This window comes from Chenopodium album, chromosome 12 (assembly GCF_948465745.1).
Source record: "Chenopodium album chromosome 12, dcCheAlbu1.1, whole genome shotgun sequence".
Lineage (NCBI taxonomy): Eukaryota > Viridiplantae > Streptophyta > Magnoliopsida > Caryophyllales > Amaranthaceae > Chenopodium > Chenopodium album.
In genome coordinates, this window is record NC_137845.1 from 29,680,884 (window position 1) to 29,704,830 (window position 23,947).

The 23,947-nt window shown below is 32.7% G+C and overlaps 1 protein-coding gene across 1 annotated transcript; it reads right to left on the bottom strand.

The window, feature by feature from the left end:
* Nucleotides 1-10,332: 10,332 nt before the first annotated feature.
* LOC145572282 (auxin-binding protein T85-like) lies at nucleotides 10,333-20,222 on the bottom strand. Its single transcript, XM_081631278.1, has 5 exons — nucleotides 20,037-20,222; nucleotides 18,864-18,970; nucleotides 17,566-17,769; nucleotides 13,300-13,367; nucleotides 10,333-10,751 (listed from the first exon to the last, which is right to left on the bottom strand). The coding sequence occupies exons 1-5, from the start codon at nucleotides 20,128-20,130 to the stop codon at nucleotides 10,637-10,639; spliced, it is 588 nt and encodes a 195-aa protein (XP_081487404.1). The 5' UTR covers nucleotides 20,131-20,222; the 3' UTR covers nucleotides 10,333-10,636.
* Between the last annotated feature and the right edge of the window lie 3,725 nt (nucleotides 20,223-23,947).

Consider the following 23,947-nt stretch of genomic DNA (forward strand, 5'->3'; position numbering starts at 1 on the left):
TGCTTAGATTGTTTTGTTGGTTCCTAGTATCATGTTAGGATGCTTTTCTTAGTATGATATTTAGGGTGATTTGCTTATATCAATTATGATTTCTAGGATGCTTCCTTTTACTCTTTCCTAATATCATGTTAGTATCATGTTAGGGATAAAGCTTTGATCTTTATTGTTTAGTGACATGCTAGGGTTTGTTATTAATCTTGTTAGTATCATGCCTAGGATCTTGCTATTATTATGCTTTATTTTTAATGTGATTATGATGATTATTATCATGTTGCTTGATGCTTATTTATTGTTATTGCTTGATCACACCTCTTATGCATGTTTAAAGGGAATTTGTACTTGTAATCACGCTTAATAAGATAATTAATAATCTTGTTTAGGGTTAATATGATTATAATTCAAGTGATCACCAATAATAGTTTTATTTGTGCATTAATATTCAACCAACATAGATAAACAGGTTTAGGGTTAATCCTATTGATTGCATGTTAGTCAGAAAGCGCACATGAATACGAGAAGAATGAAGTAGAGGCCTATTTTTAGGGCAGGTTCAATCTCTTTTAGGTTGGATTTGTACCTTCATCCCCGAACCCTATTTGGTTCAAGACCTTTTGGAGTTGACGATCTCATGGATCGTTAAGGGGTGTAATCTTCACCCTGTGAACGGTTTACAAGTTCCTAAAACTTGTTGGCGACTCTTTTTGCTCTAGCTTTCTTCCCTTTGGACGCCACCATGCTTAAGTGTATGATCACAGTGGGGTTCAAGTTTGGGATAATGCTTGAAATATTCCCTACAATGAGATATGTTTGGCTTCCTTACCCTGAATAGTTCATAGGGAGTCTTGTTGATGATACTTTTGATTGTTACTCTATTGAGGATGTAACATGCTGTATTCACGGCTTCAGCCCAGAAGTTCCTTGGAAACCCACTTGCAATCAGCATCGTTCTAGCCATTTCCTCAAGGGTTCGATTCTTCCTTTCTACAACTCCATTCTGTTGGGGAGTCCTTGGAGCTGAGAAGTTATGAATCATGCCATTTTCCCTGCAAAACTCATCGAATCTTGAGTTCTCAAATTCAATTCCGTGATTTGATCTGAGATGGACTATGGAGTGACCACTGATTTTCTGTATTTTCTTGGCAAAAACAACAAACTCGTTAAGAGTTTCATCTTTACTAATAAGAAAAATAACCCAAGTGAATCTGGAATAATCATCAACATTAACCAAAACATATTCCACTCATGCTTTGAATCCAAATGGGACCACACAAATCCATATGGATTAATTCCAAAGGCTTTGTAGTGCTTACCATTTTCTTCAATTTGAAAGATGAACAAACATGCTTGCCTTTCACTCATGCATCACAAACTTTGTTCTGTAGGAACTTGATTATAGGAAGTCCCACAACCAGGTTCCTTGACCTTAGCTTGTACAGTAATGAAAAGCTAGCATGTCCAAAACGTTTATGTCATAGCAGGGGATCATCTTCAACAACACTCAGACATGTAAGGTTGTTCCTTGGGATTAAGTTGAGGTCAACTGTATAAGTATTCCCTCTTCTTGTTCCTTCTAGAACAACCTTTCCTGACTTATTGTTGATGATGTTGCAAGAGTCAGAAGTAAAACTTACAGAGTTTCCTTTATCACAAAACTGTGATATGCTGAGCAAATTGTGCATTAAGCACTCGACCAGGAACACATTATCAATGGAATGAGATTTTGATCTTCCAATTTTGGATTTTCTAATGATCTCGCCCTTCTTATTATCCCCAAAGGTTATTGTTCCTCCAGGGTAGTCTTCTAGTGAGAGGAATTTTGATTTATCACCTGTCATATGCTTTGAATACCCGCTGTCGAGATACCACGAGTTGTTCCCCCTCACTAAGACCTGCAAGAAAACTAAGAATTAGGATCAAGAACCCAGGTTTCCTTGGGTTCCTTAGACGTGGATGCAATATCAGTTTTCTTGACCCACACTTGTTTTACATTTCTTTTATCAGCTTCTTCTCTTATTCTACATTGACCATAGAGATATGCAGTCTTACCACAAAGTGCATACCTTCATGCTAGGAAGCTCAACATGTTTCATTTGCTTACCTTTTCTCTTGGTCATGTAACCAAGGCCTTTAGTTCGTTTTCCTTGAGCTTCAGCTATCCACTTAGGTATGACCTTTGGGTCAATACTTCTATCCTTTCTAGCATTTAGTTCCGATTCAAGTTGATCCTTTTGAGTTTTTAAAGTAAAGAGTTCATTTTTCAAATTTTCAAAATCAACATTGAATTTAAGCAACTGATCGCTTGAGGAACTGCTAGAACTGATATCAGAATTCATGAGCTTATACTAAGTTAATTCAACATTCAGAAGAATACTTTCATTCTCGATTCTATCAGCTATCTCTGTTATGTGTTTATATTTAAAATCAAGCTCTCTTAATTTGCTTTGAGACTTTGCATAGGCTGTTTCCAACCAAGCACCATGTTCTTTGCAAACCTTAAGAGATTTTCACATTTGTTCAGTTTCACACAAGTATCTCTAAAGAATTCTTCTTCTTCTAGACATATATCTATTAGGACATCTTTAGAGAGAGTTTTAAGCTGTTTAGGATCAACAAATACCTCTTTCTGGAGTTCCTCAAGGTAGGCCTTTTCATCATCCGATTTAGCCATCAGACAAAGATTAGTCGTCTCCTCTTCTGGTTGGTCATCCTCTTCTTCTTCACTGCCTGAGTCCCCAGGCTGCTATCATGGCCTTCCTCATGTCTGACTTTTGGTAGTTTGCTTTGCTGAATTTTTCTCTTCCTTGTTCCTTAACCTTTCCTTTTTCCTTTATCATTTTTCCAGTGGGGACAGTCTCTGATAAATTGATCTGGGGATCCACACGTGTGGCAGCTGTAGTCAGGTTTTGGATTTGAGGTCTTTTCCCGAAGTTCCTTGAGGTGCGGCCTTTCTTGAACATCTTCTTGAATCTTCGCACAATTAGAGCAGCCTCATCCTCGTCTACTTCTGAGTCTTCCTCCTCATCAGCCTTAAGAGCCAATCCCTTGTTCCTCATGGATTCGTTGTTGACTCCAAGGTGCAGCTCATGAGTCATGAGAGCCTGCTAGTTGTTCAATGTTGAATTTGGTAAAGTCCTTAGTTTCCTGAAGGGCTGTCACCTTAGCTCTCCATCTCTCATCTTTCGGAAGACTTCTAAGAACCTTCCTAACCTGCTCATCTGTTAGAATCTGTCTACCAAGGGATACCAACTCATTTATGATGTTAGTAAAACGGGTTAGCATCTCTTGGATGGTTTCCTTAGTTGCATCTCAAATCTTTCATACTTTGACATAAGCAAATCGATTTTTGAGCGTTTAACCTCATTAGTTCCTTCATGAGTAATCTGCAGCAAATCCCAGATTTCCTTAGCGTTCTTGCACCCCAAAACACGATTGTGTTCGTGAGGTCCAATTCCACAATGGAGCAATTTCACAGCCATAGCATTGATTTCCATTTTATCAAAATTCTCTTTCTCAAATTCAGACATAGGCTTAGGGATTACCTCATTTTGAGAGTTTGTTTTGGTGACTTCGAAATCACCAACCTCGATGACCCTCCAGACTTGGTAGTTCTCCGCCTTGATAAAGATTTCCATGCGGTTCTTCCAGTAGGTATAGAAATTATCGTTGAACATAGGAGGCCTCTGAGTTGAGTATCCTTTCTCGAGATTTTCATGAGTATTCATTTTCTCCAAGACCTTTCTTCTTCAGGGTTTCCTAATTTTCCCAGAAGTTAGGCTCTGATACCAATTGTTGTTTCGATGAATACTACAAGAAGGGAGAGTTGAATTGTAGTATGAGAGTTTAGCCAAACTTTTTGCGAAATTAAAACTAAGTAAGCTAAAGGAACAGAAAGATAAACTGAAGGAACCAAAAGATGCAAGAGAGATTTTTACGTGGAAAACTCCTTGACCCTAATAAGGAGAAAAACCACGACCACTTGGGATTTTGGGAAAAGAATCTTCACTAGAATAGGGCAAATGGTCCTATTACAAATTAAAGACTCAAACTTCAAGTTCCTCAACGAACTTGAAACCTCGAGGAACAATTCACTCAACTTGTTACTCTTCTCTTCTCTTTCTCTTCTCTATCTCTCTTCTCTTTCTCTTCTCTTTCTCTTTTCTTTCTCTTCTCTTTCTCACTTCTCTTTCTCACATACAGAAGTTTACTCAAACTTCCCCATTTCCCAACTTACAACTCGAAAGATAAATAACTCTAGTATAAGAACATAAGAACACTCTATATCACTTATGTGGAATTGACACTTAACTCGAATTAAAGCTTGAAAACTTATGTGAGCAAGGGTGAGTCTTTCCAACTGATTTCAAAGACTATTTATAGATCAAATTCGTTTAGGAAAAACTCCTTTGTGCAGCAAATCCATTACGCCATTACTCCAACCCACTAAGATGAACATGTTCCTAATTTCAAGGAAGCATGAACTCCTTAATGTGCTTTGACCATGATATGAAAGAGATCATGGAAAGTAAGCCGCAAGTTTTGGAAAACATGGAAGATTTTATTTCCAAAAGATATTTTCGAAAATCATAAATAAAATAAAATCTTTTTTGTTAAGAAAAAGATAAACGTTTTAAACTTAACTACTTTCTTAAAAATATGCTAGCACAATATTATCTTTCTAGACCAACTCCACACAGATTTTTCGAGTGTAACTTAATATCTTATACTTAATAAATCCTAAAATATAAAAATATATTTAGTCGTCATGTCCTCTGATGAAGCTTCTACTCCGAGGCTTCTGTTCCTCAAGGGGAACTTCTCTTCTCTGGTGAACCTTCTGCTCTGAAGCTTCTGTTCCCTGAGGGGAACCTTCTCTTCTTAAGTCTCCATTTCTAAAGCACCAGTTCCTCCAAAGGAACTCTTCTCTTTGGATAGCTCTGTTTCTGGCTTTCCTGTTCCTCATGGTATCTTTGCACGACACTTAATTCTCCTAGTCATTGCATCTTATCACACACTTAAACAATCAAGCTCTTATTAGTCTGTAAGTAAGAGAGGTTGTGTCATCATCAAAATCATTAAATTCAACAATCTATGTACATGTTTTTTTTTAATTGAACAAAACACATTGACAATCATTAAGTAGCTAGGAGCATTAACAATACTGTATAATAAATATTTTAATTCCTCAATTTCTTTAGCTATATTAGTGTGAGATTAGTTTATGTTAATTTGGTTTGAAAAGTAAGAAAAAAATATTTAATTTAATTACTTCGTATATATATATATATATATATATATATATATATATATATATATATATATATATATATATATATATATATATATATATATAGGAAGGCTTATGTAAGAACCCTCCTCTATATAAGAACACAATCTTATATAAGAACCAATCTCAACCCTTTATTAGTTTTGATCTAACCATCTAAAATAATCCTTTAGTAATGGCATTTTTGTAATTTTGAGAAGTTCGCATTTAGAACATAGAAAAAAAATTTAGAACATATAAAAAAAATTTAGAACATAGGTAAACTTTTAGAACATAAACAGAAAAAATTTAGAACATAAACTGAAAATTTTAAAACATAAGAAAAATAATTTAGAACATAAGTTGAAAAAAAAAAAATTTATAGCATAGTTAAAAATTAATAACATAAGCTAAAAAAATAATTTAGAGAAACTATGTAGGAATCGAACCTACATCCCCTATGCAATTGCATAATGCTCTTCCACTTGAGCTAATAGGTTTTAGCATACCCAACAATTAAGTAGTGTAATCCAACCTGAATTTAACCATTACAATAACCCTATGATCTAAAATCACCGGTTGCAATCAACATCATCAACCCATAAAAGTATGAAAGAGGCCTTACGCACCGTAGCATGCCACGCACAGCAGCAAGCCAATAGCGGCAACATCAGGCTACCTGCAGCAGCATCAGTCACCTCCCCACTAGCTGTTATAAAACCACATATAGTCCCTTGCTTAAGTCTAAATGTTGATGGTGAACATTGGCATAAGATAGAGCATCTTTGCAGCCATATGGACAGACTATGAAGACAAATCCTCTGACTAATAGACACAAACCTATTACCCCTTCTTGGTTTCAATAAAATTCAATTTCAAGGGATAGTTATGAAATTTATACAAATAATATTATGATGTCATCAATTTGATTATACAAGTTTCGCCACTTAATGAATCACCGAAGACACGTATTGATCCATATTAAAGTAAAAAAATAAAAAATAAAAAATCACCAGTAACACTTGAGTAAAGATGCCAGTAAAGAGACAACTTTTACTAAGCTAAGTTCACTTATTCTGAGTATGAAAATAACAAAAAATAGTAACATGCAAATTAAGTAGTAGTGAAATTTAACCGTTATCAAAACCTTTTGTTCTAAATTTTCTACAAATGTTCTAAATTTTCTTGTTTTTCTCCCCTATGTTTCAATATTTTTTTCTAATGTTCTAAATTTTTCCACTTATATTCTTTTTTTTTCCCCTATGTTTTATTTTGACTGTGATCTAATTTATTCTGCCAATATTGTAAAAATTTTCTTATGTTCTAAATTTTTTTCCCCACGTTCTATTTTTTTCATCCGCCTACGTTCTAAATTTTCTTCTTATGCTCTTTTTTTATGAAGCATATGTTCTAAATTTTTCTTTTATGTTTTAAAACTATTTTTATGTTATAAATTTAATTTTGCCTAAGTTCTAATTTATTTTCCCAATGTTCTTAATTTATTATGTTCTAAAATTTTAATGCCCATGTTCTAAAGTTTTTATTATTTTATACAATGTTCTAATTTTTTTCCTATATTCTAAATTTTTTTGCCTATGTTCTAAATTTTTTTGCCTATGTTTTAATTTTTTTTGGCACCTATGTTCTAAATTACCTTCTTATGTTCTAATTTTTTTAGCCTATGTTCAAAATTTTTCGTTTATGTGCTAAATTTTTCTGCCTAAGTTGTGATTCTCTCGTATGTTCTAAATTTTTCTACCTATGTTCTAATTTTTTTTTCCCTATATGTTCTAAAGTTTTTTCATATGTTCTAAACTTTTTGCCTATGTTCTAAACTTTTTGCTATGTTCTAAATTTTTTCTTATGTTCTAAATATTTATTCCTTGTTCTAAAATTTTTAAGCCTATATACTAAATTTTTTAAGTCTATGTTCTAAATTTTTTCCTATGTTCTAAATTTATTTTGCCTATGTTCTAAATTTTTATTCCTATGTTCTAAATTTTTATTCCTATGTTCTAAATTTTTCTGTGTTCAAAATGTATTTTGCCTATGTTCTAAACTTATTATTCTACCTATTTTTCAAATTTGTCTTTGTATGTCCTAAATTTTTTTCTAAATAAACGAGATGTCATGTGAGTTTCAAACATGCTGAAAAAGTGTTTCGAACATGTTGAAAAATAATTTGGAACATGCTAAGCTTATTTACAAATCAGAGAAGTCAACACATTTTGCACTGATTTACAATAAATCATCAAAAACTGAAGCAAAAAAATTGCAACAAAACTGATAAATGAAGCAAAAAAATTAGCATTTAATCAAACACAATATCAAAAATCAAAAGTTCTGGATGGATCAATTCGAAATTGACAGATCTATAATCAATTGTATGAATTTGAAGAAAAAAGAAATTCAAAACTTGAGAAATTCTAGAAAAATCTGTTTGAAATTGACGGAAAAAAAAACAAAAAAAAAATCGAAAAAAATACAAGGGAACTTAATCGAAAATATTAAAAACGAACACATAATTTCAATTAAAGTAAGAATAGACATTATAATGATGAATTCGCAAAAAATTAAACTGGTAAAATCGCAAAAATCGAACTAATTAATTCGAACAAAATCATAAGATTGGTATATAATCAAAAGATTAGCATATAATCGAACAAAATCAAAAGATTAGCAAAAATCGAACCCTAAATTCAAACCTTAAATCCGCAAAATTCAAACTCAAAAAAATCAAACTCCATGCGAAATTCATTAAAATCAAATCAAAAACATCGAACTCATGCAAAATTCATGAAAATCAAAACAGAAAAAACGCTGAAAATTCATGAAAAAACAAATAAATGGTCGAATATAATCATACCTGAATTGTGATATCTAGAGTTTGTCGCCAAAAATTTGCTCTTAATTTGTGAAATTTAACTTATTTTATGATCAATGTTGTTGATTTTAACCGAGAATATGAAGAAAAATTGTTGAAAGTTCTTCGAAGTGTAGCTTTTGGCATTTTTGAGGAGAGAGAAACTCACAAATGTTTAGATTGAGGAGAGAGAAAGTGAAAGTTGTTTGAGTTTGAGGGTTTGTGATTTGTTTTAATCGTGGCCATTCATACCAATCTAATCATACGGCTGAGATTAATTCTTATATAACTAGGTTTTTATATAAGAAGGGGTTCTTACCGGATCCCTCCCCTATATTTATATATATGAAAGTAGTGTAAATGTAAGGAAAGTAGGGACCTCCTTGGTAGATTGCAATACTATGATAGGCACAAGTAAGATTTAGATTGATCATTTATGAAAATATAAAGGTTTAATTTAATTATATGTTCTCATTATAAGTTTTGAATTTCACCACATTATATACATATAAATGATGTGGAAAACATTTATAAAATATCATTTAGAACATGGAGACCTAATAGACCGCTACTTGTGTTCAATCCTACTACTAAAAAAATTGATAATGGTAAAAGTTATTCAATTTTATATTTGAAAGAAATACAAAAATGACTGGTGATTTATATAAAATTATAAGAAAGTAGTGGGACACAGAGGAAAAAAAAATGACAAACAGTTCACAAACAGACATTTATACATTTATTAGGCAATATTTAGTATGTAATTCACATTGAATGTAGAGGAGAGAGAAAATGATCCACGTGAAATGTTAAGTGAGTGAATAGTGATTTTTTAAATAAGATGTGAAAATGACAAAAGATTATAAACCACATAGGAGAGAACAAGTGGTATAAAGGAGAAAGAAATAAAAAACGACAAATGATTCACAAATTGACATTTGTAATTTTTAGATAGTAATAAAACCATCTAAATCGCATAAATAAAGGGGTATTTATTATTTCACATTGAGTGGTTCATGTGAAATTATGCATATTTAATTATTTATTTATGCATCTTGTCAAAAAATAAAAAAAATAAAATAAAATAAAATAAAAAATAAAAAAATATTTATGCACATAGCCCAAATTCTAAAAGGACCTCATATATATTAGATATTAGCAATACCACCAAATACACTACACATAAAAATCATATAAGTTTAAATGACTCATTGATAATGCAATTGTGATTTAATATGGAGTAGGGTTTGAATATCCCTAAAAACTTTTTTTCCCATTTCTTTTTTTAAAAAAAAATTATATACTCCTTTTAATGAGTAATAAATGTGTAATCATTTTTTAACTTATCAACAAAATTTAAAGCCTATTGATGTATTCTAGCTAATTTCTCAAGAGCATGAAGTATACATAACTTATTTCCCGTTTATGGGATCAAATGTAATTGTTAATTTGCAAATATATGTTTAAGGATTTTATAGAAGAAAGGGCCGAAATTTATACTCCGTGTTATATTGTTCTTCTCACTTGAAATCTTTCTGTAAGACAAAATTGATCAAAGTAAGAAGATCAATAAAAATGGAGGGAGTACAAGATATTGTACATTAGACCCCTATATTTATATCTAACATACATGACTATAAGTCTATATTGATTCATAGCAAAATAAATAAAAACACAAGAATTAAAGTTCTTGTAAACGCTCTAAATTATTAAACTAATTGACTAGTTAATTACATTAGTTGGATTGATTGCTAGGTAATATAAGTTGTTTATCGTAAAAGTGTTTAGTACATAGATGTTAAGAAATAGGTACTTTAAGGTATAAACTGATTAAAAAAGATGTTTACTAATTTTTGAAGGTGTTTACAGCATCAGGCAAGATTTTAAAACGTTGAAAAACTCTTTCACGCTGAAGATCTGTAGAGGTAAGCAACATTGGAAGCATTTGATTCGATGAATACAAGCAGAGATGGAAAGTAAACGGCCTGCTGGTTTAGAAGAATACTTCTTCAGATTCTGCTAATTTGAGCATTTAAGTCAGGCAAGATATAATACAAAGTCAAAAAACTTTCTCATGCTCAAGATCTGCAAATGTAAGGAACAATGAAAGCATTCAATTCGATGACATACAAGCAGAGATGGCAACTAAACTGCCTGCTGGTTCAGAAAAATACTTGTTCAGATTCTGCGAATTTGGACATTGAAGTGAGAAAAAAAGTTTAGCTTTTCATCCCTGAGAAATAAAGACATGAAAATCGAAATATGGACTGCCATGATGTATGTGTAGAGTACTTGTTGACACATTCAGAATTCAAACATAAGAAATTAAAGCATATACATTACCGTGACCAAGTACATTACCAGACTCTAAATTATGAACAACACTAATACATGATACGTTGGAAGCATTCACAATTCAACACAAGACACGTGCCTCCATTTGTTTTGCTGAGAATCTGAGATGTTAACATGTTAGCATAAAATGCTGTAGAAATTGTGAGTTAAAATTTCTAAAGCTCATCTTTTACTGGTGAGTTGAAAGACTCAAAACAGTGTTCATCCCAGTAGAATGGAAACTTCAATCTGGCTGCAGTATGAGGCATCGACCAGTCTTCATACATAAACCTATCACATAAAAAAAAATCATAGTTAATAATCCAATTATGGCATCCTCAAGATCTATACAGCAGATACAAATCACATCTGATCTTTTTACATAAGAATGTATTGCAAATAGCAAAGGTAAAACAAACTCGGTCTTTATGCATGAGAACGTATTGTAAATAGCAATGGTACTATTCTAGATCCAGGGTCTAAGATCTCTGGCTGCCATCATGACTCAACTAGGTTCCCTTCCTCATTGCTATTCATGATTTAACAATGAGATGGTTGAGTATTTTAAGGCATAAGACAATGAAATAACAGTCTATCATAGTTAATCAGCAACCAGAACTCTTTAAGACGTATCTAAATAAGAGATCCACAAGCAGATTGTTTCATGTCTAGCTTCATCCATTAAGGTCACTTCTGAGCACTATAAATCTATACTAACGCTAGTTAAAACATTAAAAGTTTGCTATGTATATAGAAGGAACTCCTCTTTGAACTTGCAGAATCTTTCAAAGTATCGCATGCAGTAGTTTATTTAGCAACCACATTTAGCCAATAACAGATACACTCATAGGACAGATTAGCCATATTGCACTGGAAATACATGTATATTCAAGATCGGTCATAAAGCAATGCATTTGGAAAATAATAAAAAAAATACAAGGTTATTTCTTTCCTTTTTAAGATCATCTCTCTTCCCATAGGTTTTAATGTAGTTCATATCTCAATTTCAGGGTTAGAATGTCAGGCATTAGAAAGACTACTAGGGATAAGGGCATGCAAAATGTAAAAGATATGACGACTCCATGGCAATGTCCCAAAGAAGCCATCTTGATTTGCTAACCTGGCATATATCAGACACCCTGACTAGAAACTGAAGAAGGCATGGCAAACACAATCTCACAAGTACACCTGACACTGAAAACTAAAAGTATATGTTTTGTATATGATGATCTTTAATTTCTTTCATAAGACGGATTGATGGAGCATGAAAAAGTTTGCAGACTTCAGTTTAAATTCCAAGCACACCTATCACCAGATAGCAAATAATGCATACGATGTGAAACAGAAATGAGAATGAGATTAAATAAGGAAGTTCTTAAGAATACCCTTGAGTATAATTTTTTCATCAAAAGTGCCCTAGGTTTAGATTTATCCAAAAAAATTGCAACCAATTTCAATTCAAAAATTGCTCTTAACATTATAAAGTCCTTCAATGTTTTTTACGCAAATAATGTAGTTAGCAAAGCTCCTCTCTCCCTCCTCTCTCTGACCGTCAACAGAGCTTGAATTTTCAATCATGTCTCACCCAAATGCTCTTCAATATAAGTTATTATAAGCTCTGTAAATCATTATTCATTTGCCTTACATTTTCAATCAGTCACCAATTACCACCATATAGTTATTCCTTTTCTCATAGGTAATTGCAAGTTTGATGTATGACACAAGGAAATATTGGTATTAAAAGGAAGAAGTGGCATGTTCGTTATAAAGATGTTTAGGGCTAGTAACAGAACCACTAAAGTATGCCCATAATAAAACTGTTTAATTTGAGAGGTATGGTAATGTTTCCCTTACTTGATGGTAATCTGTATCCTCCCTAACCCACTGATAATACATCATGCCATCTTCCTCGATCTCCCTCTCTCATTTGATTCCATTCCATTATAATACCAGACAATCCATAAAAGCAATGGTTACAATTAACATTTCCCTCTCTCATTGACTTAAATCCATTCTGTTTCCTCCAAGCACACCAAATGCACCCAAAAAGTTTCAGCCTAATAAGACAAGCCCAAGACAACGTACAACAAAACAAACAAATAGAGTGCTATTCATTTGACAGCTTAATTCAATATCAAAGTGATGATACTCATTGGCAAGTTGTTACTTTACCAGATTCACCAGATTATATTGGAATAATCAAAAGTACGAAAAAAATATGGTGAAATCAAGATATATTGGAATAATCAAATCCATGAGAAAACAACTACTCCCTTTGTCCTTTTTTGTTTTTCCTGTATTCCTCTTTAGGGGTGTTCCTTTGAGATGCCCCATTGTTCTCTCCCTCTCTCTTCTCATCAACGCCTCTTGCGACACCATGTGCATAATTTTGCCTCACTTCAAAAAAAAAAAAAAAAAAAAAAAAAGTAATCTTTGCTCTATGGAGCAAGCAAAAAGGGACACGAGTAAAACATCAAAAGGTAAACTTTCCAAAAATACTTCTTAAATTAATCCACATCAAAAGAAAGAAGCCCCATCAGCTTAGTCACTAAAAGTAATCATAATTGTCAAAGAGCCAACAAGGGAAGAAATTTTAAAAATACATAATGTTCATTGTTCAGTGACAAGTTTGATTCTAAACAAGACCTTGTATTGATGAAATATAGCTAATAGTAGTGTAGAACTTTTTTAGCTACTCCGCTATTTTTTAAGAAACACAAATAAATGCAACTTTTCAGTATGCAAATATGCACTTCGAAAGTTTAAATGACTTCAGAGCATGCTCAAAAGTAAGAAAATTTGGGGAAACTATCTTGATTGACTGAGAGAAGAAAATTACACTTTGACTGGAGGACGTGATACAATAGCCAGCAGTTGCAGATCCTCACTGCTGTCAGTGTTCGAGACCTGTACATCAAAACAAAAGTCAGAGGCGTCAACTGTTGTCCATTGTCATAATAGATGCAGAAATGGAAAAGCCTGCATACGCTTATTTACTGAGGAGAATAAAAATGATATGGCTATCTTAACAGTCCCCTCAGCAACCCGAAAGCAATAGACAAGGCACGAACCAGCAGAGTTCTTACAGACAACTTGACAAAACTTCAAATGGTAAGACATTATCTTAAAATGCAAACATATATGGTCACAATGTCATACTAGTTAGAATAATGACAATTAACTTTTCTCTATCTTCACAAAAAATTATCAAGATCAAGGAAAATGCAATTAAAAATTCTGCTAAAAGACAGCTTGACCAAACTACTATTCAGATCCTAGTTATAGCTTTCAGAAGACAGGCCCCTGGGAAGCTAAAAAATCACAGTTTGAACAAGCTGAGGTAGGTTGTGATCAATGACAGGCCACTGGGAATTATTAAAGGGATGCTGGCTTGATCATTTGAATAACACTAGGTCTGCAGAAGTAATATACTAATATAATAAGGTGTGCGCAAGGTGCAGTTTGAATTTCCACAAGGATGAGAACTAGGGCACAGATAAACTCTATTTCTCAAGGACAAGATTACAAGGGTGCAGCTTAATAATATTTGGAAAATCAAACAGTTACCTGGCTTAAAAGTCACCAATAAGTAGTTCATTATTGGTTTCCCTTGTAATAAAGTGAGTGAGAAAAATAGAAAGTGTTGCAGAGTTGCAGTTGCGATTGAGGCAAAAGCTGAATAAGAAACTCTGGTTTTCGGAAGATTCCTTGAAACAAAAGAAGATGATTAAAGAGGATGAAAGAGTTGGGTTTAATACAAGATGGAAGAAATCCAGTTTGACCAGGATCAAGAATATAAGTAGAGGGTGAAGCCGTGAAGGTGCCTAGAAGATGGATTGAAGTTGTATCCCTTGTTTAAAACAATCACAATCATTTAGTGCTACACATGTTACCAAATTAGCTCAATACCACAATGATCCCTCAATTATTGTTATTATTTTATTTTTTTTTTAAATATTGGTCCTGATTTCCATTCAAATCCACAGCATCCTTGCTCCTGTCAGTTACTTTCAAGCAAATTCTCTAATGTTATTTAATGATTTGTAATACTATTTACTTATGCACTACGTAATTCAAACATGGTGGTACAAGTGTTGGGTATGAGTGCATATACAAGAGTCAAACAAGTTGGGACTTAATATCTTAGACACAAGACATTGTCCTTGATAAACACAGGTGCGAGATCATGGCATTCATAACATATATTTCAAAATTTTAAAAACTACTCCCTCCATTTTTTAATACTTGCTCCATTTCTTCATGCGCGGAGTTTTAGGAGAAATTGAAAAAAGTAATAAAATATGAAGGTAGTGGGGTTGGTGAAAGAATAAAAAATTGTAAAAAAACAAAAGTAGTTGAGAGAATTGGAGGAGAGAGCATATGAGTTAATAATATATAATTTATGTTAGGTTCAATAGTTGAGAGAAATAATTAATTATTGTAAAAGCTTTCTAAACAAGGAAATGGAGCAAGTATTTAAAAACGGCCTGAAATGGAAAGTGGAGGAAGTATTTAAAAACGGAGGGAGTATTTACGTGAGCTTCTCATGTTAAAGGAGGGTTCACATATACATACAAACATAGCCAAACGTTTCACTTTAACTTGCATCAGTAGCATGCTAATTCTGATTAAAATAACTCCACCATCCCTCTATATATCTACATTTTGTGTTACATCTCTTGAGGTGTTCCCACTTCCCACACATCCATTTTAACATATGCATCTCCACTAAACTCATGTTCTTTGCATGCTCCTTAAATTCCTAACTTCTGACCAAATACAACGATATAATTGGCGTCCCATATAATTTTCCTTTGAAGCTCAATATCATGATACGATTGCGTTCAAATCGACTTGCTTTGCTATGTTCTTTAGAGCTGCTCTGCTCTGCTGAAATCTGATGTGCTCTGCTCTACAACTCTGTTGTGCCCTGCCCTGCTGAAATCTAATCTGCTCTGCTGTGCCTTACTCTTACTCTTCTAAAATCTGCTCTGCAATGTGCGGAAGCCTAGCCCTGCTCTGTCTGCACTGCTCAAAAGAAATCTACTCTGCTCTCCGCTTTGTCTTGCTCTGCTGGCCCACAAGCTCAAAAGAACAGGGCCTACCATTAATATCACAAATCCACAACATCCTTGCTTCTCCCCTCCCAATACTAAATCAGCACTTCACAGTCTAACTTTTTTTCTATATTAAGTACTACCTCTGTTTCCATTTGATCTTAACATTTACAATTTGCACAAATTTAACAAAACTGGTGAGTGAGTGGGTGGATACAAGAAAAAGGTGTTTAAAGTAAGAGAAAATAATGTAAAAAAGTAGATGGGTATAAGAAAAAGATTGGATAAAATAAGAGAGTGAATGAAAAGGAGAAAATATTGTGGGGTAAGAGGGTAATATAGTGAAACTTGTTTATTAAGTATGAAATTAATTATTAGTCAATTAAAGATTCGTTGTTGTTTTTGTATTGTTAATACTATTAAGCTTGTTATAATAAGTAGCTAGAGACCTACAACTACAGGTTGAATATTTAGGACACGAGATGTCACGCGAACAATGCTAAGATTATTTCCATTACTAAAGAGTTATTACTCCTCCGTTCCTAATTGATTGTTTACATTTGCCATCATTACTTTGACCATAAAAATATTTAGTTGCATATTAATATAAAACTTAATAGTTGAATATTAATAAACTACTCATTGAAAACATGACTATGTTATTTTTTTTTTATATTGAGAATAATTTAGAAATTTTCTCATCTAATGAATAGTGACAATATTCCAAATGGGAAGAAAAAAAAGAAACCAACGAAGTATATTTTTTTATAACTATTGTATGTGGGTATTCCTTGGGTTTGGGAAGATTATTTAATTTCTATTCTACTAATTATATTCTGTTTAATAGTTCTATACTCTATTTAAATTATTGAACTATGTTTGGGAGTTGGGACAGATGGTGAATAAAATAAAGTGCCTTCTTGAGCCAGTTAATGTGCTATAGATGCCAATTTTGCAAGTGATTGTAATATGTATGAGCAATTATTACTTAATTGTTTTGAATCTAAGTGAGTATATGTTGTCTTTCATGGGTAACACTATGATGGCAAACCACGAAAACGCCTTAGCTTACCAAACTTAACCTCTCAATGTTAGAAGAGAATACGTAACTTCCTTAGAACTCATCATTTAAACTATTAGTCTAAACTCTAAAGAGCTTAGTCCAAAACAGAGAGGTCTAATACAAGACCCCCTAGGGATTTTTATCTCTTTAGTCTCTATGGCATTCTGATAGTAGAATCTTAAATACACTTCCACTTGAAAAGATTTCACCCACAAAACAACCTAAATAAGACAGCATAAAAGAAATCTCCAGAACCTAAGAAATCAGCAAAAATGTATATTCAAGGCATCACCCACTTAAAAAACTTCATAGATCAAGAAAGGTTATTCTGCTTCCTCATGCATTCTTTCAGTCTTAATCATCAACAGCAAAAAAATATGGTGCAGGGACTCAAATGTAGATAAGTAACAAAGAGTTACCTAAGTAACCTAAAATTCTAACATCTGCTGGAAAAATATTGCACCGTCTGTTGAAAGATTCATGCTCCAATTGTTAGGGGTGGGGATCATTACAAGCTATTCCTCAAAGTCTTTTTCTACTTCTATTTTTGGAAATGCCCTTATAATCGTTCATCTTGTACTTCACTAGTGCGGTTTTGTTAATCTCTATTATAAGGGTCAACTAGCCCATCAAAGTTCAAATTTTTTATGCTCGCCAAGGTTTTGTAGAATCTAAATCTTCGATTGTCGATAAAAGAATTCTTTACATAGCCAAATGGCAGTCACCAAACCTGATTGGTACATTAGTTCAATCAGTTTCAATCTCAATAATGTCAGCTTTAGACAGACAATCTAATGTGAATTGCATAGTATGCATACAGTAACCTTCTACAAATCAAGGAAGTAATTAATATTCCAGTTTGCTCATATTGGTGACTCAACAAAAATCAGAATTATAGATTAATAAATACAAAATACATCAATACTTACCACATCTAGCAGAAATAATTTAGCTACCAACACTACATGGGCAGAAATCAGTTTACCTGGTGAACATCATTGACTGGGACAATGAAAGTACTGTTTGCAAAGATAGGAAAGGCTTTAGGTTGGCCAGGATATTTTCCATGTGAATCTGAAGCAAGATAAAGTGTACCACTACCCTTCAGGACTACAAAAACTTCTTCACACGAGTGTCTGTGAATTGGTGTCTGTGATCCAGGAGAGAAGGTTTGAAGCCACACCTCAATCTGAAAAAATTAGACATAAGAAAAATTTAAGACGAGATTTTAGATCAAAACAATAACAATTTAAATAATGTGATCTCTTAAATTGTCTTAACAATTATCATCTTTTGCTAATGTCTAAGTGAGTCTAACCATAATAATTCCCTTCAAAAATCTTTGATTCATATCACCTAATATAGTAAAACATATATACTATACTATACTATCATTGTACCACCCCATAATTTGAGGCTTTCAAAATAATAAAAACAATGCTTAAAGCTCATGAAAAACAATCGTCAAACCTCAGGAGTGTTATTGCTACACGTATATTCCTTAGAAAAATAAATGTAAAGCAGATAACATTTTAAAAACTAAACCCTTTTATTACCAAGTATAACCCTTTTTGAATGTATTACCTTAGGCTATCGTTATTTCTACTAGTTTGGAAGATTTATACTCCAATAGTACATCTTGGATCCACGCATGAGGATGATCCAAAATAATATGTCCCAGCATTAGAGTTACAAAAGATCTAATCATAATTAATACATTGATTGTCCTGTTTTTTAGTCTTTAGCCCATACTCAATTATAATTTCTATTATCTACAAACTAAAATGCATGCAACATGGTTTTGTGATAAGCATCTTTTAAATCAGATCCCAAGGTGAATATTGTAAGCAACTTCACTATCAAACCGCACAATAAAATTATCTCAATTCTTCCCAGCTCCCACTTTCACCCTTTTATGAATTGCCCAAACTTCTGATTAGACTTGATAAGCAAGGATCCTTTCTTCCTCTTTGTTTCAGTAAATACCAACTTAGTTGAACAATATTGTGGCTCTTCCATGTTGTGATAGAAAAAATAAGTGGAAGAGAAGGTATGATCTAGGGAGGTTGCTTGAATAATATGATAGCCAGTTATATGTATATTTTTATGAATGCTAAAGCTTGTCACGAACGGGGTACATATAAAATAAGTAGGGTTACATTCAACTTATACAGGGGAGTGTGTTCGCACTTCGTAGTTAAGAATTTACAGATTTTGAAAGCATCTAGCTACTATGAAAATGAGAGATGAGCAATGATCTATTTATATAACCATGATACTTGCCTCTTTCAAGCCATGAATGAGAGACCCAGCAAGGGTAATGTGAGAAAGGCCTTCTCTACCATAATTATTTTGGGGAAGCTCACTTATATTCCTCACAAGTGGAAATCCTGCATCAACAGCAGACTAGAATCAAAAATTCCGCACCGATATGCTAACCTGACTAGAAAAACAAAGCACTATGAGCTTCTCCATGTTAATTCGGTATCTCTCGCATCCATAAAAACCAATGACCTTGAATTGAAGATCTCAGATTCCATCTTATTCCAACTCATATGTTCATGGTCCAAACATTTGCACAGTTCCTCGTATATTGGTTTAAGATTCATCTTTATTAACAACTCCTACACTTGACCAAGGAAACAAATTATTTAAAGTGGGAGTACTTGATTGTCATCATAGAAAATTAAAAATAAAACTTTGACTCATTCTACAGATAATGTTTAAAGTGGGAGTACTAGATTGTCATCATAGATTCATCTCTATTAACAACTCCTTCTATAGCTAATATTTCCTCATAATTGTTGTCTTTAGTTTATAAGCAAAACTCGAAACAAAAACTATGTTACTCGGACTCTTAATTTGACTTCAAGTACTCGCCGCAAACATGGGTAGGACACTTAGACACTTCAAGTACTCGCCGTACCCACGTTCCCGAGTCCGACTAACATAGAGAAAATAAAACAAACAGGCCCTTTGTTGGCGGTTTTACTCTTTTGTTTCTTTCTTTCACTTTTTGCAATGTTATTTGCATTGTTCATATATCACAGTATTTTTTTGTAATTTTCTGGATATAATTACAGTTTTGCATCAGTAATGTTAAATTTCATACCCGTTAACTGTTAATCAACCCATCAACAATTCAATACCAGAACAAAATTAAGATGTTGCACTATGAATTTCCTACTGTATCAGTAACTCTAACAAAAATCCTGGGTATAAACCAATTACAGGCAATTCAATTGTCCGAAAATCGAAACGATAAATCTCTAATAATTCATCATCTCTAATAATTTATCATCACTCAATACATTATTAAAACAATCTAATAATCCCTTCATTCATTAATTCATCTACAAAGTATCAATTGTGCATTGTAACATTGAGCATAAATTGCAGATAACAAAGCAACCCCAGATATTAATATGAGATTTTAGCAGAGAAATGAAAGCTCACCATTAATGGAGCAATCTGCAGCTAAGAGGGTTGCTGCTAAGAGAAGCCAACTGAGAAGCACAATAGGCAGTAAATAACCTCTAAACTGATACATTTCTCTCTCGCAATTAGGGTTCTTCTCGAATTTCCCTTGAGTCCTCACAATGGCGAATGGCGATAAACCAAAAAGGCAGATATTTTTCTTTTTTTTTTTTTTTTTTTTTTTTACAAGAAAGTTGAAGATATTGAATGAAAGTTTCTCGGCTAATAAAACTTGGATGTCTGTACAGACTACGGCCCCGTTCTTTAGAACTGCTCTACTTAATTAATATTGAATTATTATAATAATAATTAATATTTAATAATAATAACAAATAATTAATATTTAATAATAATAATAGTAGTAATACTAGTAATAATAATAGTGATAATAATAATTATAATAATAATTACTTTTTAATAATAAAAACTAATAATTAAAGATAATAACTTATAATAATAATAATAAGTAATAAATATTTAATAATAATAAATAATTAATATTTGATAATAATAATAATAATTAATATTTAATAATAATTATAATAATAATAATTAATATTTAATAATATTATTTAATTATTTTAATAATAATGCAATAATAATAATAGTAATAATAATAGTACTGGTAATAATAATAATAATAATAATAATAATAATTGTAACATAAAATAATAATAATAATAATAATAATAATAATAATAATAATAGTATGATCATAATAATAATAATAATAATAATAATAATAATAATAATAATAATAACAACAACAACAACAAACAACAACAACAATAATAATGAAATCTGCTCGGCTCGGCTCGACTCGGCTCTGCTCTGCTTTGCCCAAAAGCTCAAAAGAACAGGGCCTACAATGGTTGTCTTTGTGTGGTCAAATATTTTTCTGGTTTTTCTCTTTTTTTTTAATCTTTTTTTTCAAATATTTATTTCTGATTTTTCAAAAATCTATTTTTTATTTTCTTAATAATTTTATTAAACTCATATTTTTAATAAAATCAAAATTAAAAGGAAAAATTGCCAAGAATAATACAACCTTTAGCCCTTTTTTTTTTAATAATACAACCTTTGTATTATACCTGAATATTACAACTTTTAGGGGGTCTTAATTTAAACAAGGCATAACCGGTTGGTAACTTGTTTTTGTAGGTCACCGTGACACATGTCATTGTTTTATTGGCTTTTCAATTTAATTAATTAATTATTATTTTTATTATTAATTTATTATTACTATTATTATTAACAAAATTATATTAAAAAAAAAAAAAAAAAAAAAAAAAAAAACAACAACAACAAAACAAAACAAAAACAACACTAACCCACCCCCTCCCTACCGCACAGCCACCTGCCCTTCCCTATAACAGCCCTCCCAAGCGTCGGTCAGCTGGCGCCTAGCTTCCCCACCGCCGGTCGACCCACCCTCTCGCTTTCCCCCTTACTCAGTCGCGCATACCCAGCCAGCGAAGCCGTACAACAACAATTTACCACGACCAGCTCCGTGACGACCAACACCGTACCTCCAACAGGTCAACAGCCACCCATTTGAACCTCTACGACCCGCAATCACCGATTCTCAACCTCCAATCAACAATTCGGCCACTAGCAATGTAATTTCACCAAAAAATAAAAAATCAACCAATTTCTCAATTGTAATTTCGCTGGCGGGGTGGGGGTGGTGCGACGGGGGATAGGGAGAGTGTAATACCTCGTATTTTTATACGTATTTCTAATTTAAATAGTATTTCTCAAAGTATTTAAATAAGTTGAAATCAATTATTTATGAGGTTTATTAATTTAAAGAGTTTTATTAAAAGTCCAATTTATTTATTTAAAGGACATATGATTTTATAAGAGGGTAATTTTTAAAGTCAATGACATTTAAAGGAAAGTCAAATTGTAATTTGAATAGGAAAGGGATCATTAAGGGTAGAAAGGGAATTTTAGAAAAAAGGGTTTTGAGAGAGGGTATAAATACCCACATATGAGCAAAATCAAACTTTTCCCAAGGTGGAGAATACCCAAAGGTAACTCTCTCTCTCTCCTCTTATTTTCTCTTTCTCTCTCTTATTTTCCCCTTCCCATTTATTTATTTATTTTTAATTCACCACCACCACCACCACACACACCACGGTGGCCGCTACCGCCATCACCATAGCTAGCCGCCGCCAGCACAAGGTCGGCAGCAGCAGCATCCGTAGGAGGTGGTGCTAGCCACCCTCCCTCCCCCCTTGTGCGTGTGCGTGTTATAAAAAAATATTCTTTTTATTTTAATCCTTCATTTAATTAATTATTTTGGGTTTTGTGATGATTTTATGATGTTTGATTATAAGTATGATGTAAATAAGTTTTCAGATTTGATTTTGAATTAAAAAGCCCCAAATTGAAAACTCTAGGTTTCTAAATTATTGTATATTGATGGAAATTGATTATGGATGATTTAAATTATTGAAATAGGTGTTTTAAAACATATTTACAGCAAGTTTTAATGAATTAATAAAGCTGAAAATTTTGTTAGTAAGCTATAGTTAAGTTTCTTGAAGGGATTTTTGATTACCCATTAATTGGGATTAAAGTAAGAGGTTTTAAATTAAATTTTAGCTTGTTTTAAATAATTTATGAGTGAATTAAGGAGTGTATATATTGCTGGAAATTTTTGTAGAATAGATATTAACATCTCTTTGTAATTTTGGATAGTAGGAGATTTCCAAGTGAGTGATTTTGTGTGATCGTGGCGATTTTGAGATCGTATTCAAGGTAAGTTTGCGTACTTGGTATTTATTGATGATGAAGGAACATGCTAGGCTTTGAATAATTAATTCCAAGTAGCATCATGATAGGTTTGAATTGGAATTTGTTATTTGGTTGATGTTGGTGATTAAATTTTGAAGCATGGATTATTTGTGATGGATTAGTGATTGAAAATAATTATATTGGCATGTTGAGTATGAACCACACTTTTATTATTGGCATGATTGGAAGCATGTTTAATTAAACTAATTATTTAATTTGGTTTGGAATATAAAAAGGAAATTTTATTATGGTTCATATAAATTTTATTGATTCTATAAGCATGAGAAAGGTGCTATTTAAGTGTCTATATACACAAGGATTAAATTACATTGTGGTGCCTATGTGCACTTAAGGCGTTTCCAACACAGAGGGATAGGATTTGTGGCGCATTATGCGTTTAAGGTGTCTTTGTGTCACGGTCCGGAAGTTTAGACCTCGAAACGTGCGGCGCGCTCAAGCCTTTTGGCGGCAAGAACGCTAGCCTTGAGCGGAAGAGGGGCTTGTGAGCCAAAGCAACACAAGTGGCAATCAGATTAAAGGAGCACTCACGTCTATTTGGGCGATGGAGTGCGGGTGGTCGGGGCTTGTGACGCCGATACTTCAAGGCGGGCACAAGCGGGTCCGAACCACGAGTTCTTAGTGCATTAAGTTGGTTTGGAGGGGAGCTATTATGGAAGTAAGACACAATATCTATAAAGGCCTAACAACAAACAAGCATAAAAGCAAGGCAACACTTGGTAGAAGGTTTAAGATTTCATTAATCATTCACCTTCTAAAGAGCTTTAATTTGATTACAAGGAGAATCCCTAGTGAACACTGAACTGACAGTAACACAATAATGGGACCTCAAGCTAAGAAAACATAAAGTAAACTCTAGGAAAGCATCTAACGGGAATCTAATACATCAAAAGGGGTTGGATTCTAACACTTGACACCGAGGTAGAATAAAAAGGATTCAACATTAAAAGTTATGTAGTCACTAATTATTCAAGAATTAATTTGGTATGATTGATTGCTTGTATAATTATAATGTTTGGTTATTGCTATGGTTTGTGAGTCATCACCAAGTAAAATAATATGTAAATAAC